At 35.9% G+C, this 18,027-nt stretch overlaps 1 protein-coding gene across 4 annotated transcripts; it reads right to left on the minus strand.

The window, feature by feature from the left end:
* Nucleotides 1-578: 578 nt before the first annotated feature.
* Nucleotides 579-17,262, minus strand: LOC139141112 (peroxisomal carnitine O-octanoyltransferase-like). Of its 4 annotated transcripts, none has more exons than XM_070710695.1 (16): nucleotides 16,980-17,262; nucleotides 12,637-12,778; nucleotides 11,846-11,970; nucleotides 11,414-11,595; nucleotides 11,016-11,146; nucleotides 10,450-10,561; nucleotides 9,541-9,634; nucleotides 7,687-7,800; nucleotides 7,303-7,404; nucleotides 6,026-6,109; nucleotides 4,169-4,276; nucleotides 3,736-3,863; nucleotides 3,024-3,147; nucleotides 2,590-2,762; nucleotides 1,488-1,607; nucleotides 579-1,019 (listed from the first exon to the last, which is right to left on the minus strand). In XM_070710695.1, exons 1-16 carry the CDS (start codon nucleotides 17,013-17,015, stop codon nucleotides 899-901), a joined length of 1,896 nt encoding a protein of 631 aa, XP_070566796.1. In that variant the 5' UTR covers nucleotides 17,016-17,262; the 3' UTR covers nucleotides 579-898. The 4 variants fall into 4 exon arrangements, with proteins under 4 accessions (XP_070566796.1, XP_070566797.1, XP_070566798.1 ...); XM_070710696.1 differs by having other exon boundaries at nucleotides 735-1,019; nucleotides 12,637-12,767; nucleotides 16,980-17,115; XM_070710697.1 differs by lacking the exon at nucleotides 7,303-7,404 and having other exon boundaries at nucleotides 735-1,019; nucleotides 16,980-17,201.
* Between the last annotated feature and the right edge of the window lie 765 nt (nucleotides 17,263-18,027).

Genomic DNA, 18,027 nt, shown 5'->3' on the forward strand with positions numbered 1-18,027 from the left:
ACGTTATTGGAGAGTGGTAACATCAAGGAGATTGCAGGTTGTAAAAAATAGAGTATGGTGAGCGCAATTGTGAAACAGAGAAAATACAAATACAAAGTGACAAATAAATTTGCCTTTTTGAAGAAATTTAAGGTTCATTGAAATGGGAAAATCTGTGGAAATTCACTTTTCCTATAACTCATACCATTGATGCCAGGTATGTTTTCCACTTAAAAGTCTTGATTTCAAGATTGGATATTAAAACTGTCATAATGAATCACTATCTTCATTTTGGATCAACATAGATCATAATATTCAACATAGATCATAATATTCAACATAGATCATAATATTCAACATAGATCATAATATTCAACATAGATCATAATATTCAACATAGATCATAATATTCAACATAGATCATAATATTATTCCAAATTGAAGCCCATACCTGAAGTCAGCATAGACGCAATGGTTGGCTTATTATTAGTACAATTCTAAAATCTTGAAATCTTTTGAAAAGACACTTTCTCATTGTCCGTGATCTGCACAATCGTTCATTTTGTGCAAGTATCTTTTTTTCCTTATAAATTTTGTTTGAAATGGAAATACTTGAGACGCTGATGTTGAACCCCACTCAGATTCATTTTACATTGAACCATCTAAATAAGATTTTATTCATTCTGGTGGACCACATTAAGAAGTCGGAAAGACTGTAAATCTGGATCTGAATTAGCAAAGTCAGTGTTTGAAATTCCAAATTACTCTTGAACATGATTTAAGATACGGTTCTGACGCTAAGATACACGCGGCACCCTGATACATGTACCTTTAAATATTTTTAACCCTGCGCCACACCATTGGTACACTTTCAGCTGTAGTCAGATTTTTCACCATTCTAAGAGGACACCACGCCGCCTTATAATTTGGCCTTGGATATCAACACCATAGTTTCTTGTAAAGTTCTATCAAAAGTCTGGAAGAAAACTTGGCTGTCAGTTTCAGCATTGTTCTTCCATGTCAGTATCATGATACGTAGACTGAAAGAAAAGAAGAAAAGTAAGTATGATATATGATGGAGCAACTCTTCAAGTTACAAGATTCTGTAAAACTTCGGAAACACTTAAAGACTTAAAGAAAACACCACTGACAAAACAGATTTGTGGCATGAGCTTGTACGAATACAGCATCAAAAGTTTTGTGAGAGCATGAATATTACTGTATAAAAGACCATGAAATTAATATCAGTGGATAGGGCTGATATCACCTGATGTCAAAGTTCTAGCACCGATATGCAAAAACAAATACGTTACAAAACGTGTTACCATCCAGATGATTAACAAACAAAACACATAAAAATAAGATGTCCCTGGATCTGACCATGGGTTGAAGTATTGAACAGAACAGAAATAAATTCGTGTAAATTTTTACCAGCAAAAACCAAAGTCATGGATATGATGTCATATTTAGTAACAAACCTACAATTGCAATTTGCGCCATCAACTTACCTTTTTTTTGGCATGGAGTAGAAGACGCCATAGCCATTTGGACACATTGGTGCCACACATCCATGCATTATTGTGTAACCAACCAAACTTGTTGACAAGATGAAATTACCACCACCACCACTTTTGGAAGGAAATATAAAACAAAATTCAGGTTTTTTTTCACATTAAGGTGACAGATCAAAGTTCTTATTTAAAGCCCAGTAATGCTAACTTTTAACCATTTTTTACCTTTGAAATTACAAATTATTCCCGTACGTTCATTGTGGAATGTTGCTCGATGAAGAAACGTGCCAGATTTGTGCTGCTATAAGGACATACAAATGCTAAAAATTGGCCGATCAAGTTGAAATTCCGCACAGGTTTGTTTACAAATTCTATGTTGTGCACGTGACTTAGAATGCTGATACTGATGACATCACCAAGATTGCAAGATCTCTGGGACCATGCATACCACTTGATCAAAATAGCATGTCTATGCCTCTTGCTATTACTGACTGAATGACCTGCGAATGAATTCATTTTGCACTTCTCTGTTCAAATGTGTACTGCTATGTTTCATAGAATACAGAACTTTGGATGAGGAGGCTAACATTCTATTCTGGCACAATCTGTGCCTTATATACAGATCACAAAATGTAGTCGGCAATGGCACCCGGTGGATCAGAGCGGTAGTGTGAAATCCCGGTACCCATGTAAAATAAATGCAAGAAAATACAACACTGCCAAGACTTCCCCACGTCTGTGGGCAAATAAATATCAAAATAGAGTAAATTGAAGTAATACACTTCATCAGACTGTTACATTAACATTGAGGTGAGTGCAAAATTGAAGCAACATGTTTTGGCAGACTATCACGATGATAGTGGGATGTGAATGCAATGGCCATGCCAGTCAGTAAAACTGCTGTGTGCACCAAAGCTTAACAACCAGGGTCAGTCTATGCTCCACTGATATCTCAGTGAAAATTTAGGAACAAAACTGACGCAACTCAAAGACATTTACAGAACTTCTTCCTTCAACACATCAGGTTTTGAGATTTTGAAAAGGCATTTTGAACACAGGTAAGACATCCACAAATACAATATTTTCATTTAACACTTACCTTTTAACAAATGATTCATCATCAAATATCTCAGGAGTTGGGAGACCACTCTCCATGGCAAGAATTTGTAAACCAAATAAATGTCTGTCACATCCATGGTTTTGCTTTCCTTCATTCATTAAAGAATTCTGTTTGATGACAGCTCTGCCAAGAAGTTCTAACCTCTTTTCTGTCTGGAAAGGGATGGAATTTTTTCTAGCTCATCAACAGTTTTTTGGCTACATGCAGTACATAATGTGTATTTTCAGCCAGAAAAGGCAGCCAGAAAGGGCAAATAGTGAATGCATCTCCTGGATAGAAATTCAGATTCAATGTTTTACAATATTATAAATTATCATCTGTGGGAGCTCATTCTGAATCTCATAGAGCAACTGATAAAATAACCTTCTGCTTCAGCCCTTTACAAAATGTAAATATTTTAAATAAGTACTTACTGAAACTTCTGGATCTAACATCGCTTTACTCCAATCAATTGCTTCTACTGTACAAGATCTAACAGTTTCCGTCCTTCCTCTGTAAAACTGCCTGGTAGTTGCAGTCTCATAGGTTGGTGCTGGTCTGAAAACACACACAGACACAAACCAACATCAATAGTTGCATTTGTTTGTCAGTGTAACAAACATTGTTAGCTTCTTATTGTGTGAAGTTGGAGAATAAAACTTGGAACTTTGACAACATTTTGATCTCCATATAAAAGGAAAATATCTGCAAGGTATTGTGGGCAAAACTGAAGATTACTGCTCCCATCTTGTAGTACACATCAACACTATCTTAGGGTGTATGTTGTACTTATTCACCATTAAAGGCACCCTTAGACAAGAACTGATTTGTACCATAAGGATGATGTAGCGCTGTGTTCTTCAGGTATGTCCATTTTTGTTATGCTCTACATGAGCACAGAAATTTACGAGAGAGATTTATGAGAGAGATTTAATGAAATTATAATTCTTGGTCTTTTTCAGTACAATTTTGAACAAGCATGTATGTATCCTTGGTTAGAGTGATCATTCAAATATCTATTCAAATATCTTCACATCTAGCAGAAATTATTTCTCACATTCCATGTCTGGTGAATCAATGTCTTGGGATATTATAGTCAAAGATATTATTGGGAACTACATGAAAGTTTTTTTGTCTGTTACTCACTTCTGATGTATTTTGTAGTATGTCAGCTGCAACACTAACTGTACCATGGCATCAGGATGTAATTTTCTGGCTTTCAATAAATTCCTATCGAAGTTTAATTCACCGTGAGTCAAGTCAATGTTACTACTCTGTGTACAAAAAAAACAGAAAAAAAAACAGAAATTAAGCAAGTAAATTGTCAGAGAGTACTTATAAATGTTTAAGTTCATCAGAATTTCATTTCAATGGTACAAGTACATAATACAGAGGGATGACATTATAATGGCTGACCAATGCTATGCAGTTCATGGTGTGTGTAGAATATAGATGAAGATAATTTTTTTTTAAATTGAAAAGAAACTTTTCACATGATAAATTTTCTTTCATTGACATGGTTTTGTATCATCTTCTCCTAATTCTTTGATAAACCATGGAAACTGAATGAAGCGCTTACCTCTTTCTTATACAACTCAGCACCTCCATCAATACACTGCAGTATTTTTTCATCGGTCGTAAACTTGACTTCTTCAGGAAGAGAAAGCTGACGATCTTCTTGTGAACCCTGTGTTACAAACGCATGGAGTGAATGCATTTGAAACTAGAGTACTTGATAGAAATCTCAGAGAATTGCAACACTAATGACATTTTCAATATTTTCTTCACGTTCTGAATGACCTTGCCACAAATATCCAAATATCTAGCACTGACAATAATTTTGATGGTTTAACCTTTTGACCTGTCTAATCCATAAGTCACATGATCTTCATTACATTATTTGTTACAGATTACTTTATTTGTAACAGAACAGAAATCAACAGAACCCCATAGCACAAAACCTGATCTATAAGCTTAGAGGTCTATAGCTATGAATAATTACTCTTTTTGAATTCATTCTAATTATCCAGTGATTCCAAGTTGATGATACAATAAAAATTGTATCTGAATCACTCTACATGAAATGGGAAATCTAATATTTGAATTCATCAATGTTTTGTGAGAATTCATCCATGAGAATGGGAAAATGAAAATCACATCTACTGACATAATTATCACCATTATTATACACCTTAGTCTGCAACCCATGGAATTTCATCATACAGTAAGTTTGCGTATTAGAGTCCAATAGCCTTGATCGCGATTTCAGTTTTGTTATTAATTACATAGCTGCAGGGGTGCAATATCAGACACTACTGCATGAAATACAGACAAATTTTGTTGCTGCATGCGTGGCTGTTGTTGCAGCTTGTAGTCTGAGCCTTAAATTAGTGTGACTTTTAGGATCCATTGTAATACTAGCAGGTTTTACTAGAGGAAAATGCAGACAAATATTTTAAATTATTTTTGCATAGTAATGAAAGAAAAATGACGTATTTTGCAATCAGCACCATAATATTAACAGATTACAATAACTCTTGGCGTCATTGGATGCTATTTGACCTTAGACCTCATAACTGTTTTACATCAACACAGACAAAACAAGACAAGATTTCAGAATTTTTTTCAAAATATTTTCATCTAACAATCTATGTCACACGGTGAATAATGGTCAGTCCACTTGGCAGGTTGAATTTTCATTCTGTACGCTAAGTGGACATGCTGAATGCATTCCTGGTCTGCTTGCAATTGCGCAATGCAATGTACGATAGGGCATTCTCAAAACGATAATATTATGACTTTTCTGGTAAAATTGGACTAAAAATTGTATAATATTAAATAAGGTTATTCACAAACTACCGGGATTTATGTCCTCATACCGGTATATCTTACACATCACTACTGTCCTCTATGCTACACATCTTGGACAATACAATGTACCTCTGCTGTACGATGTACATAAATCCCCGTATTTTGTGAATAACTTTCTATCATGGTGAATGTAACCAAATGGACTGGGCCTTAACAAGGGGAAAAGTTACTAGTGTATTTCCATTATTTTTGTATCATGTGAGCAAATATTCATGTTGCTCTATTCACTGAAACATGCTATCGTCAGTTGTCAGATTTTTAATCCCTGCTTGTAGATATAACAATACATGCTTCCATAACAAAATTTATGAGGCATGCCAGAAATTACGTCATCAGCATATTAATAAGTTATCATGTTTATTTGTCTATGCAAGGTGTGAGTAGAGCTCTAATGATTCAGAATTTAACATGATTCAATACACAGAACAATATCAACAACTTTACATGTGAAACAACTGAATTTCAAAAGATAAGGACTTTGTCCCTTTGAAATACAATCTTTTAGAAAAGTTTGAAAAGTTTGGTGGAAAAGATTTGAAGTGCTGTATTGTGAACACAGCTGTACCTGCCACTTTCCATTGCTTTGGAGAATTGATGAATAAACATTCCATATAAATGTCATTATAGCTATCCCATCAGCTGCCGAATGCTGGAAATATAAACAGACAAAATAGCAAAATGAAGAGATAAAGTGACGGAACAAGACTTACAAATTACAAGCCTAGGTCACTTTTCTGCAAATTTGTCACCAAAACCAAATTTTAACAGACCAAATATCTGTCCCTGAGGCACATTCTGCCTTAAATCACTCACATCAGTGTGTATACTGTCTACAGAAAACACAATTGATTCTGATTTAGCAGGAATGAAGCCTTAAAAGTTTTTCACCAAAAGTTTTCTTGTTCTCTCTGATATTCTAGTGTCATTCCTTGCTGTTTTGTCAATTATCGATAAAGAAACAAATATCTTTTTTAGTGTACATACATAATTTAACATGCTGTTTTAACCCTTTGAACCCGGCTCAGACAAAAATGTCCACATGATGTATAGGGTACCAGGGGGTCAGGGTGCAAAGGTTAAAGCAAAATGTACTTGGGCAAACCTATTTTCAAACGCTTACAATTTTAACACATTTTGTTGGTCAACAGGTGGTGTTGACTCACATAATATCTTGATTTATTAAAAATCATTTCAGGGTTGACCCTTTCACCTGCATGGTTTCACCCAAATCCATTGTTATCAATGGTAAATGTGGACCGGTTTACAGGGAATTGGGGGTGAACAGATTAAACAAAAGAGAGAACAGCTGCCATTTTGGTACTTTGCTTCTCTTATGTTACGGACTGCTTGTTGAGTACTGACTTTTTTCCTGATTTTGAATAAGAATAACTTTTAGCTCCCTTGAGCTAGTATGTGACAAATTTAAAACGTTCATTTCCACTTTGAATTCTATGAAATACTTTGACTAATGCAAACAGTTAATGACATTTTACCAGAAATACATCGAAGAATTATTCATTTTATATTTCTTACCAGCATAACATTGAATGAATGAATGTTCTGTTCAGTCTTACCATAAAAATTCCTTTATTTGAAATTTAATGTGTTACTATCAAAAAGTCAGATAAAGACAATTTCTTTTGTAGTCCCAACAGTATCACTTAGTACTTAGTCATAAATATGAAATCTGAAAGATTTGTTGGATGGTCCAACATATGTGAATTACCTTGAACAAATTACAGTTTGAAATTCTTCACTGCACTACGAAATGATGAACCTTTTTCCTAAGTTTTCAAATTTAGCAAAAGATAAAACAGATGTCCGAGATGATTTGTAACTTACATCACCGTTGAATGTAAAAGCACCATTCTTATGGCTGATAAATTGGATGGGTTTGTCAAACCATCGATTGTATGGATCCCCAGCCATGCCTTCATAATGCAACTGTGAAAATATCAATATCCATAATAAAACAATTTTGAAAATTTGGGTTGTTGGATAAAGGATTCAGTACATAAAATGTTGTCTCAAAGACAGCAGCAGCCACATATACACATTAACCAAGTTGATTTGCTCAGATACAGACTGACTTGCAATAACTTTGCTGATAACCCTTTGACACTTTCTGACCTTTGAACTTTGCCTTTCAGGAGAAAAGGTGATGTATATGTCACCACAACAATACCTGGTTCCCATAGAGGTGAATTGTCACAAGAGTTCACTCACCTCTGTAAATGTTGTTGGTTTTGAATTCTCCAGACTCATAACAATGATACAACTCTCTATTGTTCTCAGACTGTCTTCATTCTTTGGATCAATTTTGATCATGTGATCACGTATCTGCCAATAGCAAACCAAATTCACATTTAAATATCATATAACCTTATCATGTGATCACATATCTGCCAATAGCAAACCAAATTCACATTCTAATATTGTATAATCTTAACATGTATATCTGTAGTCACACATTAGTTCTTTTGGTTGATTCTAGACAGTTCTGTTCAGTATGTTGGATCACAACTGGGTGTAACGTCAGCAACAATACCTTTCTCCATAAATTTGCATGTTTGGGAAGTTACCTGTGAGTTTATCTTCATATTTGATATTGCTAAAATTTTGATGTATTGTACAGTAACTGAATAAAAATATCTTATCTAGGATTTATATCTGTTTCCAAGTCTAAACAAAAGATCAAGTTGATTTTCAAGGAAATGTTGATAAACAACATATCACCAATTTTGCTTGGGAAATTGAATATCAATCAGCCACAATCACTGTCAATGTTTCTTACACTGAAGTCAAGCTTTGATAAAAAATAAATGTACATATATAAGGACTGATTGTGAGAATGCATTGGTCAGCAACAGATCACCTTGAAGTGAGCATCAATATACCAGCACTTTGGGAGATTTTGGTTATTGATCATTTCAGTTTTCATGTTAATTTATCGCAAGAAAACTGAGCAAATGAACTTCAAATGCATAGCAAGGAAGTCAGCTCACTGTGAACGCAGTATTGTCATTGTATGAAACTGTATAACTAAAACACTTCAAACATACAGTATCTGACGCATGTGTGTGTTTTTTCAACCTTATTTACCATAATTAAGGAACTGTTCTGTGCTATGCCACATTCTATGTCAGTATGTTCCTTATAAGTGACAAACTGATAAACTGATAAATTGACAAACTGAACTACTAGCAAAATTACATCAATATTTAGTCACCTCTGATTCATAAAAAGTAATGTCAGAGGGTATTTTTTAAAAAAACTATTTCCCTAGGAAAATAGATTTAAGAAAAAATGCCCGGTCACATGACAGTAGGCTTAGTATCATCTGCAGCTTTGAAAACAATGGTGGGTGGGTGATCATTGCATGACGAGTGACGAGCCTCTGATTAAAACAGCAAGATTTTCCATTCAAATGACACCAATGACACAGAAACTTGAAGAGTTCATCAACAACAAAGATTAAATGCAAAAATGATATTATGTGGTTTGCTATGGACATTTTTGCTTCTTTTTGTGAAGAAATTGGTACAACTGTTTGCGCTGTGGAGAACTCGCCAAGTAAACTGGTCACAATGAATTGCTGCAGTGCATATACATCAAAGCACATCAACGACAATATCATGAAACAAATGAACATTATACAAAGGAGGCATGAGTCAGTGAATAGCAATGTATTTCAGATACCACACAGCCCCTCGGGGTAATAAACAGGCACTCTAGCCCTCATGATCAGGTAATATGTGTTTATCATAATACCCTTAAACCTTTCACCATCAAACACCCTGTACAATGCAACCTGTCTAAACCGAACACGGTCTAAACTGGATACCTGTCTAAATCGAACCCTTTTCTAAGTCCCTTTCTAATAGATCTCTATGTTCATAGGACCTCTATAAACCAAACACCTCTCCAAACTGAACAATTTTCTCAGTCCCCGAATGGTTCAGTTTAGACAGGTTTAACTGTACCATAGTTCACTCCAAACTGCAAGAGTTGACCTCTGTACAGGAAAACGGGAGAAAAGGGTCAAAGGTGAAAGGTCGAAAGTACAACAATAATCCTTACCTTTGCCCACTGTGTTCTTTCCAATGCAGTCAATGCCCCAACACTTGGCAGACTTGGTTCGCTGTCACATTTGGCCTTGATGTACTCAATTTGCCTAGCAGTTACACAGAATATTTTTCTTGATGCATATATGTTATTTGTGATGTCATGTGCTTAACATAAGATGATGTATATCATATAGTGTATATATCATATATGTCATTTCAAACATTCTGTTTGGAAAGACTGAACTTGAACTCCATCTCACTATAAAGGATTCACACTTTTTTATGTACTCAGTAAATTCGGAAATAGGGTAACTCAAATTGTGAGAAACAAATATAAGCCCTATGAACAATCAAGTATGTAATTGTAATCTCCATGACTGTTTGACATAATCAATATCATGATAAAATTTCTGCGATACTTTCTCAGTTATAATATGCAGCAAAGGTAATTTTTTTTCAAAAACTGTTCCTGAAAAGTACACTTACATGGTGTTGTCTAGGTAATACAGAAAATCTTGAAGTAATATATCTTTTGATTTGTTTATAGCTGTGCTATTTTATGTATTGAACCACCTTGGTGGAGAGACGGTGATTTAACCCCCTCTCCCCATCATGGTTTGGTCCAAACCCATTGTCATCAATGATGAGTGTGGACCTGATTACAGGGAATTGGGGATGAATAGTGTAAGTGAGTCAAATTGGAAATAACTATTCAAAAATAATTTTCCAGTAGATCTCAGAGTTTTGTTTAAAACTTTGCAAATTCACCTGACAGTGTACAGCTCTAACTTTTGGGTAATGTTTCCTTAATAGCTTCCAAGTGTCTTTTATAGCCAAGATTCTGGTAAATACATAACTTTCACAAGGTATTCTGAAGTCTTATAGATCTGTGACGGTGGAAATTTTTGTCCTTTATTCTTACCTCTGCAGTTCTGGCGCTGTCAGGATTTCTCCTTTATCATCCAAGGCACTGAAGCTGAAGTATCGACCATTTCTTAATATCACAATATTACTTGGACATCCTCTCTGAGATTCTTTGGGACAGAATTTAAAAATTCACTTAGAAAACTCACTTGAGATGAAAATTAACCAGTACACAGATTCTCAATGCTCTCTGCAAATCAATTATTAATTGATGGCATCATCGAAGGACTCTGATGGTATGTTAAATGCTATTTTGTGACATCTCTGAAATGAAAAAAACATCTTACTGACTGGTATTTTGATTCACATGTTTGACTTTGATTGACTGTTATGAAAATAAGAAGATGATTATACATCGGGAATGCACAAGTCGAGGAAACAGTATCATTCACACCTAATAACTGTAAACATTATCTTCTACATTAAGTTCATATTTGTCAAAAATTCATCACAAATTACAATTGTACTAATTACAGAAAAGCACTATGTTCATGCAACCATCTGTCTAAGAAAATGCTCTTTGAAAGATTTCCTCAAAATTTGCATAAAGAGTGCCGGTCCTACCTGTTTTAAAGTGGCAATCCAACCAATCAAAAGGCACACCCGGTATCCTACATGTGTTGAATAATCTTGAGTACTGATACATACTCAGATTCTTATTTCCTATTCGTTCAACATCAACTGGTAATTTTTCTCTAGGAATGAATCAAAGGATAAGGAAAAAATTAGTGGAAATTACGTTATCTTTAATAATCCATAGGAAAAATTTCATGCAAAGTGTGATAAAACAGAACCATAGCATAATACCGGTATATTAGTGCAGCCCTCTTTTTTGAAATTTTTGATTTGTTGGTAAAGTCCATCCAGTTCATTGCAAACTTCTTTATTCCCTCTTTAAAATACCGTCACAAAAAGGATTGAGACTTGCAGTTTTTATTCTATATACAGAATTTATTGTTTACTTTTTCAGAGTATCCCAGAAATGGATGATGTTCCAGAGACACAGAGCAGATCTCTCAGTCTGAGTTCCGTCTCGCATCGGCCAGACATCTTCCACCATTGGTAAGTATCCACTGAGGTTTGTGTTGACAGCAGTTGAAAAGCGTGAACTGTGATATGCGTATTTGTCCCACCACATTTCAAGCTGTCAAAAAAGCATTGCAATGAATTTTATGATGAGTTTGGCTTACAATTGTCAACTGACTGTGTAAAATCTTTCCTTCCACAGAACTATAAGTGGTACAACTCAGCAAAAAGTGTCAATGCCAATTATTGACTTCCAGTAAAACTCTTTAAACTCTGTTTTTGCATAAGTTGTTGCCAGACAGTGACTATATGAATTGTTCAATCTGGATTTGCTGTTTTTTGAGCACAAATAAAAATACCAGACTTACCCAGTTCCTTTCTTGTTTGCTTTTCTCAACTAATTTTTCATGCAGTTCTTTGCCGATGCCCTCTTCAAATGATTTTACTATCTGGACAGTTTTCTTGAATTCATCTGTATTTGTGTGGGGTTTTACTGCAAGTGAAAATATCACATCACAGTACCTATTACAATGCACAAGTTGAAATCATGAGGCAATTATGCTAAACAATAGCACAGTCATACAGCATAATAACAAACAAGCTACATACATGTGTGATGCAATTTCCACAAAAACCATCATTTATGGTTTATTTGTGAATATCTCAACTGATGTACAAAAATTTATGATGATAATTATGCAATAGGGCTATTTGCAAATGATATTGTTCTCTCCTTATCATAAATATTTGTCAACAAATTTTGATTACATTTTTGGAAATTATGCACGCAATAATGATGAAAACAACTTCACAAGTAAATGCAAATGTAACACAGAACACTAGAAGACACCTACATTGTATGAATGTGTCAGGATACAAGCTAAAACAACAGCTACACATGCAACATTGACAAAATTTGTACAAATTTCTAATAGTGTTTGATGTCATGTGCATGCACTTATATTTAGTAACAAACCTACAACTGTGAACAGCCCTACAATAATGGAACCCTATAATTTGAGAGTAGGCTCCATGCCCTTGCATTTTTATTTGGGTTTGCAGTGCATAGGCTGTCGCCTGACTTACATACTCATGATGAAAGAGCTGTAGCACGCTGTAGATTTCAGTAATACTATTTGACAGTTGAGCAGATAAATACCTGAATCTAGATATTTCTTCAGTGTTTGTTGAAGTGGCGGTACAGGCATGGAGGGCAGAGAGTCTTCATTCTGAAATGTTCTTTCTGAGATTTGCTTTGACATCATGCAGCAAGTGCTGGTTTTAACATTCCTACAAACAAACTTAGAAGATCGAGATAAAACAATTCTATGATTGTAAGCTAATGTAAAATGTAATTTCCACAACACAGGTACAACTGAGGAAAGTACCTCAGAAATGGCACTGAAATAGCAGCATTAATCTGCATCAGTAATGTTAACATTGCAGATCACAGCATTGTGTGCTGTAAGGCACATGTAAGTGATAGGTATAGAGTTTTTGAGATAATCAAATTCTATTCATCATTCTCTGCTAGAATTTTATAGACCTCTATACTGGTTAAATGACAAGTTTAGTATGGTTTTGTTTGAGTGAAAATCGATGGGTGTGGTGGATTTGGATGGATTGGGTTGGGGAAGTCACTAAGCATACCCTTGTTTACAAGTATGTGCTTCAATGCAAAGTCTGAGTTTGTGTCGGTGGAACTATCTACTTCTATCATCGCATTCAGTGATTACTGATGTAGATAAAGAAACAAATTAATGAAAATATAAAATTATAAATTTATATAAATCAAAACTAAGATGTAAATAAATCAATAAAATTAGATATAAGAAAGGAAATTCAAGAATACAACTGTGAAGTTAAATTTGTTTTGTTATCACATGAGTACGACAAAAATTCTTGAATTGGAGAATACGATGCGTACTGTAAATAATGGTGATTTTATAAGGTGAAACAATTGAAATACTAGAATTTGCAATTTTAGAATTGCACTGAAACAAATAATACATGCTTGAGAAGAATTAATTAGTGAGAACCCTGTAGCAGTAAGACAACTATTTATATCAGACTGATAAATTCCATTTGCTTTATCCAACACATGACAATCATTAACCTGTTAAGGGTGGTGCCAAGGTAAATTTTACTGGGTTCCTGATGGTACATGAATAATCATGTTAGAAACGGTACCAGGGAATTCTGAACATTATACTCATGTTCTGAAATCCTAGCAAAAATCACACACAAAATGTATGATGGAGATATCGCAGGATTATATGTGCTTAGCTGTGAATCAGAGACTAAAACTAAGTCTGCTATAATGGTACTACTGGATTTAGTATCATCATATCATACAGACAAAAAATAGCTGTAGGTCCACAGCTGTGCTTGTGGTTTTCCTATGGTTTTTCTGTCTTTTTTACATGCTGATTTTGATTTGGATCACTTGTCGGCCCACTACACAAAATCAGCATGCCAGACAGAAAATCACCAGCACAGCTATGGACCCACATACCAGGTACTATAGACCAGAACTGAAAGACAGGTCCAAGGCCTGGGACACTAATAGATTTGCATATTCAAGTGCTGTATGCCCATGAAAACATACTGTTGCTGTCTCTATAGCTGGGGGGATTTGTGTTTTAATCGCTGAAATTAAATGCAGATTGCAAAAACGCCCAGTTTCGATTTGATTGGCAGGGAGGGAAGGGGCCGGTTCAGTCTTGATTGATTGATTGCCGATCTAGACAAGTTTATTCCATCTTGGCTTTTTCATGTTGCCATTGATCACGGTCTCTCTCGTGCATTGGCCGATAATTTTGTGCCAGTAGGACCAGGGCCGGTGTTCTGCCATCTATACTCGTTGCCATCTACGTTCTGTTTGACCTTTGACACATACACGGGCATGTCACTCCATTGTTATGCAAATAACTGTCAGTGTGAGTGTTGATGGCAGTGTAAGGTGCCATCTATGCTCTCTTGCCATCTATACTCCACTTTTATTAACAGAAAAAAATATCGTTTTCCCAATGTTGAAGAAATTGCAAAAGGATATAAAATGTTTAATTTCATTGCAGAACCCACTGCACTGTGTACACCTAAGCTCACCAGTCTTCTAGATCGGATCTCAATCTACGAACTTCACAGGGTGTATAGTGCATGGGTAGTGGCCCAGGTCCCGTAGCTATACTGGCTATTGGTTGATCCATGATATTTTTGTGTGAACTCACATTCTGAAGTTTGGTAGTTTTTGTGTTTTCAGTCATGTTTTCACTGTTTTTTCTGTTTTTGTTTTGTCTCTGTAATGTACTATACTTTTATATATTTCAGATCCATTTCTAACATTTTTTTCTTGCAAAACGCCCGAAGTGAAAGGCATTGTTTCTAGTTTGTAATCTTGATTATTGAAAGCAATTGCCAACTGTACTCCAAGCATCCATTTACCAAAGTCGCTGACTGGCAGAATTTGTCAATGATTCCGTTAACTCACGGCAGTAATCGTCTTTATTCACTGTCCCTCTGGTATATTAAAAATATGTCAGTGCAGCTTTTACAATGAAGCTCCGTATCAGAAATTCAGTTCAGAACCTATCATATATAGGTAGCAATCGAGTATAGATGACAACAAAGTATAGACAGCAAAAGAGTATAGATAGCAGTGGAGTATAAATGGCATGTACACATGCCATCTATATTCCTGCCATCTATACTCCGTACAATCATATCTACCGGCCATACACTATACTTGCCTTCGATTTGTCGAGTCATTGTCAAACTTATTTCCAAAATAAATTAAATCCTCGTGAAATATAATGAACAAAGAAATAATGTACCGGCCCCAAGAAGTCTCTTCTCAGTTTTTTATTTATTATAAAAAAAACACCCCTATTGAAGTTTTCATTATTCTGAATCAAAACAGTATATGATTTAAATGAATTGGCCTTAGATCAAATGAATTAAGTTTAGAATCCATTGTGTACCTTTCAAAAACCTCTCTCTTGTCATAGTAATGAATAGAAATAGCAATGGAGTATAGATAGCAATTAAGTATATTTGTAGACAGCAATGGAGTAAAGATGGCAATGGAGTATAGATGGCAAGTGCACTTGCCATCTATACTCCTGCCATCTATACTCCATCCATTGCCATCTTTACTCCCTGCAACCATTTCTACTGGCCATAGACTATACTAGCCCTTGATTTGTTGAGTCACTGTCAAACATAATGTCTAAAATAAATTGAATCTTCATGCCCTTGAGCAAGGCACTTTACTCCTCAGTGCTCCATTGGGGTAGAGGGTTGTGGGTACCTCATCCTGTAAATGGGCTAGCGCCCGTTGGATGATGGACTAAATAAAAATTAAAACAAAGAAATCTGTTTTACTTATTATAGAAATAAACCTCAGTGAAGTTTTCATTGTTCTGAATCAAAAGTGAATGATTAAAATCAATCAGCCTTAGAGCAAATGAATTCAGTTCAGAATTTGTGTACCTTTCTCGTCAAGGTTAAAAAATGTAAATAGCAATGGAGTATAGATCGATAGCAATTGAGTATAGAAAGCAATTAAGTATAGATAGCAATGGAGTACAGATAGCAATGGAGTATGGATGACAACAAAGTATCAACAGCAATGGAGTAAAGATGGCAATAGAGTATAAGCAATTGAGTATAGATAGCAATGGAGTATAGATAGTGATGGAGTATGGATGACAACAAAGTATCAACAGCAATGGAGTATAGATGGCAATGGAGTATAGATGGCAAGTGCACTGCCATCTATACTCCTGCCATCTATACTCCATCCATTGCACCCATCTTTACTCCCTGCAACCATTTCTTCTGGCCGTAGACTATACTAGCCCTCGCTTTGTTGAGTCGTTGTCATGGTTCTGCTTGGGCAAGTCAGCCCGTTGATCATAAATTCAACTTGTAAAAGATGTTTTCTCCCGATTTCCCTGAGCCGTGTCAAGGGCAGAGTATAGATTGAATGCGATATTTTATTTGCATAACAATTGAGTGATATGCCAGTGTATGTGTAAAAGGTCAAACGGAGTGTAGATGGCGATAAGTATAGATAGCAGAACACCGGCTTCTTTTAACCAGAGGTACTGAATACTGTGGCCTACCTGTTGAGCGAATGCAGAGCTTCGCTGGGAGCACAGCGTACGAACTTTGAACAGGGGTCAAAGAACAAAGGATGTTTGACCTGCCAAACCAAGTTCGGACTCTGTTCAGGGATTAAAAGATGCCGAATATCATGATATCGGACCAATATAACCCGACTACCTGCCGCGCCTTGGATGGAGTATCGGGGAGGGGCTAACGCCAGAACACAAGGGAACACGGTTTGCCAAGGGTTAACCGTGTGTGCCAAAAAGTCACGTCAAGATACCGGGCAACAGAGGAACCATGGCTGATGTTTCGCTGAAGATGAGTTTGACTGGTGACCAAAATCGTGCAAAAAACGACACCATGACAACTCTCTCAGTGATTTAAACTTACCTTAAATATACTTGTGCGACGCAAAATTGACAGCATGCCTTGAATTGAAATGTTGGGTCATGAAGTTCGATGTGACAGGCGCAATTGTCTATGACTATGACCGCTGTGCAGCTGTGGTCATAAACTCAAACAGCCTATCTACAGTCCTGTATTTTAGACTGATCGATCGGGTCAAGTCGCGACACGGCGTCGGTACAACCAGTACGGCGCCCCTAGTGTGGTACCCCAGCCAGGGTCAGCCGTATAGAGATCCTCGTATACAGAATCGCCATTTGGGCTTAGTGGGCATGCGCATTGTACTAGTGAATTTCTCAAAAGAGAAAAAAATAAACAAACCACTTATTCAAAAATACTGTATACCTTTGATGAAGTAGACGAGTTACTCTGTTATCTTTATAATTGCAGGGTGATCGTTCACGGCAGGTGTAAAGAATCAATTAGTGTACAAATGATCGAATTCATGGATTATACGTTTTCAGTAGTAACACAGAGGGCGCATTTTCACAGCGGTAGAATTTTTTTATCGTTCACCTGAGCCATTTGTTATGGAAATCCACAGGCGCACGACGTCTTTTGAAATCACCTGTCTGTAATTTTAATGTTGAAACATGCATTTTATTAAAATCTGTGCCAACGGAAATCGTGCGGGCAGCTATTGAGACATACAGTGAACAGTGCCCCGTGCACGGCTGTGGCCGCTCAGCTCTACTGTTAACGTTACTAACTTTATAGAAACGGCGAATTTTAAAATCAGTTGTCTACAATTTTAATGTTGAAACATGCATTTTATTGATAACTGTACGAACGGAAATCATGCAAGCAGCTTTTGAGACATACAGTGAGCAGCGCCCAAAACACGGCTGTGGCCGCTCGGCTGTCTTGTACACATTACTCTAAAGGTAAGAAAGTATTTGGAAACTAATTTTTAAATTAGACAAAATTAACGGTTATTGGCCATCCTCGAGATTCAAACTTCAATTTAATCAAGGGAATACTTACACAAATCGATCTATCGGCTTCCTAACTTGTAAACTCAACATCGGCCCTA

The sequence above is a fragment of the Ptychodera flava genome, chromosome 9 (genome assembly GCF_041260155.1).
Source record: "Ptychodera flava strain L36383 chromosome 9, AS_Pfla_20210202, whole genome shotgun sequence".
Taxonomy (NCBI): domain Eukaryota; kingdom Metazoa; phylum Hemichordata; class Enteropneusta; family Ptychoderidae; genus Ptychodera; species Ptychodera flava.